Genomic DNA, 8,372 nt, shown 5'->3' with positions numbered 1-8,372 from the left:
TCACACAGAATCCCCAGGTGTCCAACCAACGCCTCCTGAACCAGACTGGTAGGGAGGGTGGGGAGATGAGCCAAATCCCACAGCACCTCCAGCACCTGATAATGATTCACAACATAGGTTTAGTACATGTAGGACCTTTGTTTGACAGGACAGGATTTGTATCAACAAACCTTTCCAGTTGTAGTTTCAGAGCGAGCTTCTCTGCCAATCCTCCCGATCAAACTGAGCAGCTTCTGCCTCACGCGGTCGCTCTCGATCTCCCAGCTCTGAAAAATATACAAATACATCACTGTCACACACACACACACACTAAAGCAACTTAATGTCGATATACTTTTAAAAATTTCAAATCCCAGCGCTGACCTTCTGTATGAGCACAAAGAGGTGGGTAAGTTGGTCAAAACTGAACTTCACAGCAGCAGCAGCAATGATTGTGTGAATGTTTTCTATCACAGTTGATGACTGGCCCGCCTGGAACAGATCACATAAGAACACATGCATTCAATTTATAGTTGAGGCTCCTTAGAATTGGTAATATTACACAGCATAAACAGTCCTAGTTCTATAAAAACTAGGACTGTCAAAATGATCAGAAGTTTTTGCTTCACTGAAGTAGCTTGGACCTAAAATATCATCTCAATCTCAAGCATGTGTTTGTGGAGCCCAAATGCATTGTGACAGACTGTAGATCAATTATAATTGTCATAAGATTCACAGTAATGACAATGACAATCAAACGATAACACTATGAAGCAAAGTTTTGAGTTATAGATTTAGATCCTTTACATTGCCTCATAATAATAATAATCATTTGGATTAGTCACAAATAAAAACAGGTGTGAAACACATACAACTTCCTGCTAATATTTTCTTTCTGTTCCAGCAACATGCAGAAAAAATATGTTTTTGTCATATTTAGGAATGATGGTTTTCTCTCACAATTAACATTAATCACGTTAATTGTGATTAATTATCATCATGATTAATAATATTTTATTCAGCTCCAGAGACCCTGTGATTAATCAGATTGAGCACATGTTTAGTTTGACAGCCCTTATAAAAATATAAACACTAACTAAAAAACTGAAATACCACTTTGGTGTGTGTGCCTCTACTCACCTGTATTCTCCAGATTTTGGTGAGTTCATCAAGTGACAGTTTACTTCCCAGAAGCTCAATGATTCCCTTTATCCTTTCACAGTACTGAGCTTGATCAATATTACCTGGTACAGAGCAATATTAAAATATATAAAAAAAACAATAATATGAAGTTGTATTTTTCTTTCCCAGTAAGTGGTAATATGTTTGTGGTGCTGTGTAAACTATCAAATGACATAAATACTCAATATTTTGTCTCACCCTCCAGTGCTATTGATAAGACTGAATTCTCCACCAACCAGTCAAGCAGTTTGTCTGTGTCAATGGCATTTTTCACTGACTTAGACACAGTGCTCTCTTCTATTAACTTCGTCACCTAAAAATAAAATTAAACATCATTAGAAACACTGTATTATGCAGTAGCATGAACAGACTTTTCAGAATATCGAGCTGACCTCTTTCAGGGAGTTCATCTTTGTGGAGAAGTGGGGGGTTTTAAGCATACGCAGCAGAGTGTCGAGTCGCAGGTCGTCCACCACAGCCACTAGTTCCCTCTGAAACCTCATGCACAGCAACTTGATGGCTGACAGCAGGTCGGGGATGCTGACCAGGCGCTTGTTATAAGACAACATGGAATGACTTAGTAATAGACCTTGATTAGAAATGACAACAAAGGAACACTGTCTTGGCAGTTACTTAAGTAAGTGGGGCCACAACCCCAACAATTATCATGCAAAAACATATTACTGTGATTTAATAGATGTCATCATCAAACGTTAGCTCGTCAAACGTCGTTGTTGAACAATATAAACTCTAGAGGCAGAGTAAATATATACAGCACCTACCTTGTCTTTAAGATCTTTTTCTTCCAGGTTCTGCACATATGTGATCATTTTGTGGATGACTGGGTCAAGCATGGGCTGGAAAAAATAAAATTAAAACCTTTGTTAATAAAACCAAATAACAATTAAGCAAATAAAGCACGTCAGTGTACAACAAAAAATAACAAAAAAATCTTTAACTGTTTCTATGTGAAATAGCTCAGATTTTCTAGATGATTTTTTCCCAACAAATACAGGGAATTGAAGGTTTGAGCTCCCACTGAATGGGTTAAATGCAGAGGACAAATATCATGGTGTGCATGTGCGTCTGTACATGGACAATGACCGTAGCGATGATTCTTCTTCTTTTGTTTTTAAATTAAAAAGTGAAAAGTAGAGTGCGTGTGTGTTTTGATTGTTGTAATTGCTGAGCAGAAGAGAAAAGTCACCTGGACGAGGCTGGAGTTCAGATATTCTGCACAGACTCCAAGAGGCTGGACCAGAGCAGACACACACTGTGCAGAGAAACAGACACAGAATAACTCAACCCTGACATAAACCATAGGGGAACTATGGTCCGACTACATCCTGTGGTAAATCTAAACCATCACTGAAATAAATTATTATCCTTCATACAACACTTTTTATTAGACCATGAACATAAACTAAAAAAGTGTTTTTACTGTTACATGTGCGTGAGAGTCAGGGTCAGGGAGAGTGAGCAGTTGTGTGTTGTAAGTCCAGCTGTCATATGTCATTCTGTGATAAATCATAAGAGCTTAGGCACTGGTTTCCATGTTCCTGTCTAAACCCAGTGACTGTCTCCCTTATCTACTGCAGGCCTTCGAGAACGGTTACTTCACTTTCCCCTTTGCTTTACTTATATATAGTTCACTTTATAGCACATTTTGTCAGCTTGTCTATAGGTTGTAAATGTTGCTCCAAGCAAACCTTGTGACATGTCCTTACTTCTATTACCAAACAACATGTTAAGCACTAATATGGAATATACCATTTCCCAGATATGTAAACAACTGACCTGAATATAAAACATATAGACAAACCATGCTAAGAAAGACGTGTAATTAACATTTTGTTCAAAGCATACAAATAAAAAACATCAGCTCCTCAACAGAAGCAGCACACAGAGCACTTTTCACCTCTTCTACATTTCATCTGTACAGGGATTTTGTTTGGTATTTTACACACTTCTCTGATCTCCCACTGCTACTGAAAACTGAAACAGTGGTTCACAACCGGCCTCTACCTCATTAATATGCTAATGAGCACAGGGAGCATGTGTGCACACAGGAGCAAACCAAATCAATGGCTGCGCACCACTGTGCTTCCGGACAGGTTCCCGGTAGGAAGCATCAGTACAAAGATGCCACAGAACACATACCACAACAGAGCATTTGAACGTTCGCACAGCAGGAGGATGAGAGTGTGCTTGTATTCTAGTGAGCATTACTGAGAAGGGAAAAGGGAGACATTCAGCACCCTGGTGTAGTAGGGGTAAACATGATGACCTTTTGCCTACTTAGGGTTTTTTTAAAATCCCAAACCAACACTATAGTGAGGAGTATTTCCTCAATATTATTGGGAAACAGATGTGGAAAAGAGAGGTCTTACAGCAATTTCAATTTCCTCCGTGTTGAGCTTAGTCTGGATGGCAGTGAATCCTTCTAATTCTCCAAACTGGGCAAAAAAGTAGAGAAAAGGTGATGAGATGATAGACAACATGCAATATTTGTGAATAAATTAATGGAAAGGTGTTTGTTACTCACTCGATTCACTAAATCCACCAGCCAACCATGAGGCTCCTGAAACATTTATAAAACATTTCTATCACTTTGAGTTGGTTTCTTTAGCAATAGCGGTGAACTTTAAATCACACACACACACACACACACACGCTCTGAAGGGTTCAACAGCTGTTGTGTGTCAGTTATACATGTTATACAACACTGGGGGTTAGAACTCATCTGTTGGCCCCCGAGTAGTACTACACACTCACCAAAGACTGAGCAAGGCAGAATGGAACTACCTTAACAGCTTCACACAGTCACAAGTGACTCTGGATGAAGTGGCACACGTGGATAAGACTGTACAGTAGTTAAACTGAAGGAGGGATTCAGAAAAAACAGGAGCTACTTACTTTCTGATAGCTGTTACTGGGAGAGACAGCAAACATGTTGGCCTCATCTCCAAAAACTTCAGCCCAGTTCCTTTGACAGGCCTTCATCCGATTCTTGAAATGGTACTCATTATCAGGGTTGAAGGCCTGGATACGGCAACAAAAATACACAGCATGGTCATGGTATATGATTACAAGAGGGCGTGTTGGGTGCAAAATGTGCATTTAAGCTCGACATGGAAGAATAACTTACAAACAAATGAACAGCCAGTGTCTTAACATGGACAGTTCAACGAGGCCACGTGACAGGGCTGTTAACTCTTTCAGAAGACAAGACTAAGGAGAGTTTATGTACTGGCCACAGTCAGTAAAGATACCTGCCGTGTTAGCTGCTGCAGGTCCTCTTCTTAATTTGTTATTATAGAGTTGTTTCCAGCTGAGTCTGTTAGCTTTTTGCAAGTTGGTGATGAGACACAGATTCATTAAACATCTGTATATATCTTATATGTATGTTGTTAAGTTTAAATGTTTGAAAAAAAAGTAGTAGTGCACTAGCCATGTGATGTGTGCCAGTGTGACAACATTCGCTCTTGTTAGGGATTAAAACGTTGCCCATGTGTTCAGATATAAGTATAAGTAAAACTAGGCTTGTTTAGAGAAACAACGTTAGGTTTGGCATATACTCATCTACATATAAGATGTTAGAGTTTACAAAAATAATATATATAAATAAATAACATATTCAAAAATGGATAAGAAAACTATTTTATATTTATATTTTTCCTGAATTCAATTTAAAAAAGTTTAACAAAAAATAATTTTACCAAAATATTAGAAAATGAACCTTTAAAAATGGAAACACCCACCATAGTCAGGACTGCCATTAGGTTGACAGGTACTGGGTCTTGCTTGACTCTCTCTGCGACCAGCTCCACCAACAACATGAGCATGTTGTATATGCCCTCGTGAATCTCGGTGCCCCATTTGTGTACAGCACTGCTGGTCAGCAACTGCAGACAGAGAGCAAATGAACAGAGGATAAAGGATATCAGTAAACATACGCTGTTAACTGCACTGGAACTCAGGGCTCAGTTTCTTTATTGCTCACTTTCTTAAAGGCCTCTGGCATGCAGCGATCCATAAAGCGCTTGCAGTTCTCATCGGCATCTGCAAGACCTGACAGAAAGAAGACAAGGTATTCACATATTTAAACCCCTTTATGTTGAGGGAAAAAAATAGGCCTGTGAGAAAAGCAATGCAGATTGAGGCACGATCACACTAGGTTTTGAAAATATAAACATGAGAAAATACATCAGGGGGTCGAAAACAAAACATGCCACCCACACAGCATCACAGACAGAAAACATTCTCTTTGCCTAACTTTATACACACATACGTGCGTGCACACACTCATGGGTACACACTTACTGTGCTTGGCGAGGCAGGTGGATGCGATGAGGCACTTGCCGAGAGACTCCTCTCTCTTATACGGTATGGACCAGTGATCAGTAAAGACTCGACTTTCCAGCTCATACAGGTTGGTGGTGGGAAACTCCATGCTTCCCCCTGAGCAGTTCCCATTCTCGTCATTGCTCCTCTGCAATACACACGTGGAAAGGAGTTACAATCTTTTAACAGCTGGTCTCATGGCTTTAAGTAAACACAACTTTAGAAAATGTTATGACAATCCACAATACTCTCCAGCACTGATTAGGTCGATGTGATTCTACAAGGTATATTTACACTGCAAATATGTGAAAAGGGTTGTAATGTGTGAATCAGGGTGTGAGAACTAAAGTCAAGTTGTAATGAAGACTTTTTCTTTAGACTTTGGCCATTAGTCCAAGACACCTACCCTGCATGACATTGTAATGCTGTCATGTCAGAAAGAACTATACAAAGGCAAGTAAATATTCATCTCACTGAATGGTAACTCCTGCACTTTAATTAATAATGGCAAACAACATATTAACAAAACAGCAATGTATATTAGTATGCTAATGGGAAAAGCAATGACAGAAAACTATTTTTCAATAATTTACACCTTTAAGTTGCTTAAAAATTAACAGAGCCATTTCAATATTCATGATGAAACTACTGCAGCAGCTCTCATAAAAGTGTTGCTGACCGATGTGTATTAACAAACAAAGACATTGTCAAGCTAAAGCACCATATTTCATTCATTCCTTTTCTTAGAAAACCTAACATTCCAGCTAGCTGAGAAAAGGAAGAGAAAGGAGTAACGGGTTAAGAAAGAGAAGAGGGAAAAGCTGAATGAGAGTGAGGTTGAGAGATTCTCAAAAACATACCCTCAGATACACAACTAAATTTATATATTTATACTTATATATATTTATGTATTTATTTATTTACTATACCAAGCCGGATCCAGCAACCACCTTTGACAAAACACCACACCAATCTTTCTGACATCACAATATCAACATCTTAAGCCTTAAGGCAGAAGGTTTTCATTTGCTACAGAAGACAAACTTGTGCATAAATCTGTGTGGAAGGGCAGGACGGTGAGGTAACCCCGGGCCGCTCTGTTACCATGCACCCAACAATCCTCTGGAGACTCGTCTACAAAATATGCAACATGTTTTTGTGAGTGAAGGATACTACCAGCTAAATTTAGGTGCAAAACATCAGGCAGAAAACGTGTGACATTTCTCTTAGGCGTAAACAAATCAAGTTGACCAGACCATCACAGAGTAGCTGTAATGTTGAGTGAAAGAGACAGTGTCGGAGAACATTTGTTGGTAATGACATTTCTGCAAGTAATCCATCTGACAGGTTGGGTTAAATAAATACTGCATATTGTTGATATGTAACAGTGGACAATAAGCCTCCTCCAGCAAGTATTACTACCAGTGTAGAGCTGTGTGTTGGGGTGAGTAACTAATTCATTCTGCCTAAGCGGCAGCTAAAACGTCATCACCGTTGCAGCCTGAATCTAGAAACTGGGAATTTTTGTTTCCATTTGCCCCAACCTACAGGGTCCAAGGATGTTTGAGTTAAGTTGGTGTGGGAATATCACAGAAAAATGGAGGTGCATGAAATAAATAAACCTATTATTCATTACCAGTATCTAACTGCTGTGTTTACTGTCCAGTGCTGTTACAGGCCTACAAGGTCAGTGATCATATTAACCTATGTGTGAATCCATGCTGGTCAAACAGAAGAGTAACAGGTTCTACTGCTGTATGCAACCTGTGATGGAGATTCTAGTGTGACAGAATGTGACATTACAGGCAAACAAACAATCAAAACAGATTGTTCAGTTTTCTGCTTTCATTTTCCAACAACAGATCCACACTTGAGCAACAGGTTTAGGATCAGGCAGCTGAATAAGGTCACAAGTACCAGGTCCAGGTGTCTTTAGTGTATGTGTTGAGTATACAAGTGTTTATAAGTAACTCATGTGTACAATAATCTATTGTATACACCATTGGTGAATGGCATTCAGGTAAATTACTGACCAAGTGCACATATTACTGTGTTCCATTCCTTTCCTTTGCATAGCTGTGGGGTGTAAGATTTCATACTTATATAATGAGGTGTGACTTAGAATGGCTTTCTCTTCGTATAACTACAGAGTATGCTCATGTATTTAATTAGCAAAATTGGCTCACAGTTAGGGATCAATAGGTGCATCTCGTGTCTGTGGGTCAAAGCACTGACAAGCAAAAACTTATGGACGCAATCATTTGACACTTTTAGTTAAAGATCTGGGGAAATACTTCAAAATGGCCACGTATGTTAGACAACATTGCGAAAGTGCTTTAAAATTCCAGTTTGAGCGGACCGCAATCACAGCAGGACATGAGAGAGTGTTCACAATGTCAGGCAACCTGTATGTTACACAATTCTGGCCAAGGAAGACGGAACACATTTGGTAGTGGACTGAGTAAAGTGACATGAACCGTCCGACACTACTCGGCTCAACATCGGACTAAACTCTGATTTCACAGATTTCCACACACCGGAGTGTCTCTGCTGCACCTCCTGCTTCTCTTACTGGCGCTAAACTATGCTAACATAGCAAGCTAGCTCACTGGGCTAGCTCGTAAGTTTATTATTGCTATTTAACACAATTATTATAGTGCCTAAGTGCATATTTATAAACTGAACTCCAGACAATATATGGCATTGACATACTCTGTCCTGCATGACTTGGGTAATTTAATCTCTAGCTTTGACAGCTCACTTGTGCTCCGTGCATGCACTGCTGGGGTTTAGCTAAGTTTAGCTAGTTAAATGGGCGAGTCCACTCTCTCTCTCATTAAGTTGCAATTAACCACGTTTGTCCCAAA

General features: G+C 39.4%; 1 protein-coding gene across 1 annotated transcript in view; it reads right to left on the bottom strand.

Annotated features, from left to right (window-relative positions):
- usp24 (ubiquitin specific peptidase 24) overlaps nucleotides 1-8,372 on the bottom strand; it is a 31,035-nt gene that overhangs the window by 22,015 nt on the left and 648 nt on the right. Inside the window, exons 2-15 of the mRNA XM_025064790.1 lie at nucleotides 5,485-5,672; nucleotides 5,165-5,232; nucleotides 4,923-5,066; nucleotides 4,078-4,203; nucleotides 3,707-3,742; nucleotides 3,552-3,617; nucleotides 2,369-2,434; nucleotides 1,944-2,018; nucleotides 1,554-1,712; nucleotides 1,360-1,474; nucleotides 1,120-1,223; nucleotides 364-471; nucleotides 171-266; nucleotides 27-95 (exon numbers count right to left, since the gene is read on the bottom strand). Coding sequence (XP_024920558.1) covers nucleotides 27-95; nucleotides 171-266; nucleotides 364-471; nucleotides 1,120-1,223; nucleotides 1,360-1,474; nucleotides 1,554-1,712; nucleotides 1,944-2,018; nucleotides 2,369-2,434; nucleotides 3,552-3,617; nucleotides 3,707-3,742; nucleotides 4,078-4,203; nucleotides 4,923-5,066; nucleotides 5,165-5,232; nucleotides 5,485-5,672 — 1,420 coding nt within the window. The remainder of the gene's footprint in view (nucleotides 1-26; nucleotides 96-170; nucleotides 267-363; nucleotides 472-1,119; nucleotides 1,224-1,359; nucleotides 1,475-1,553; nucleotides 1,713-1,943; nucleotides 2,019-2,368; nucleotides 2,435-3,551; nucleotides 3,618-3,706; nucleotides 3,743-4,077; nucleotides 4,204-4,922; nucleotides 5,067-5,164; nucleotides 5,233-5,484; nucleotides 5,673-8,372) is intronic.

Source organism: Cynoglossus semilaevis, chromosome 2, assembly GCF_000523025.1.
Source record: "Cynoglossus semilaevis isolate Cse_v1.0 chromosome 2, Cse_v1.0, whole genome shotgun sequence".
NCBI lineage: Eukaryota > Metazoa > Chordata > Actinopteri > Pleuronectiformes > Cynoglossidae > Cynoglossus > Cynoglossus semilaevis.
Note: the sequence above shows the minus strand (reverse complement) of the source record. Positions and strands in the feature narration are given on the sequence as shown.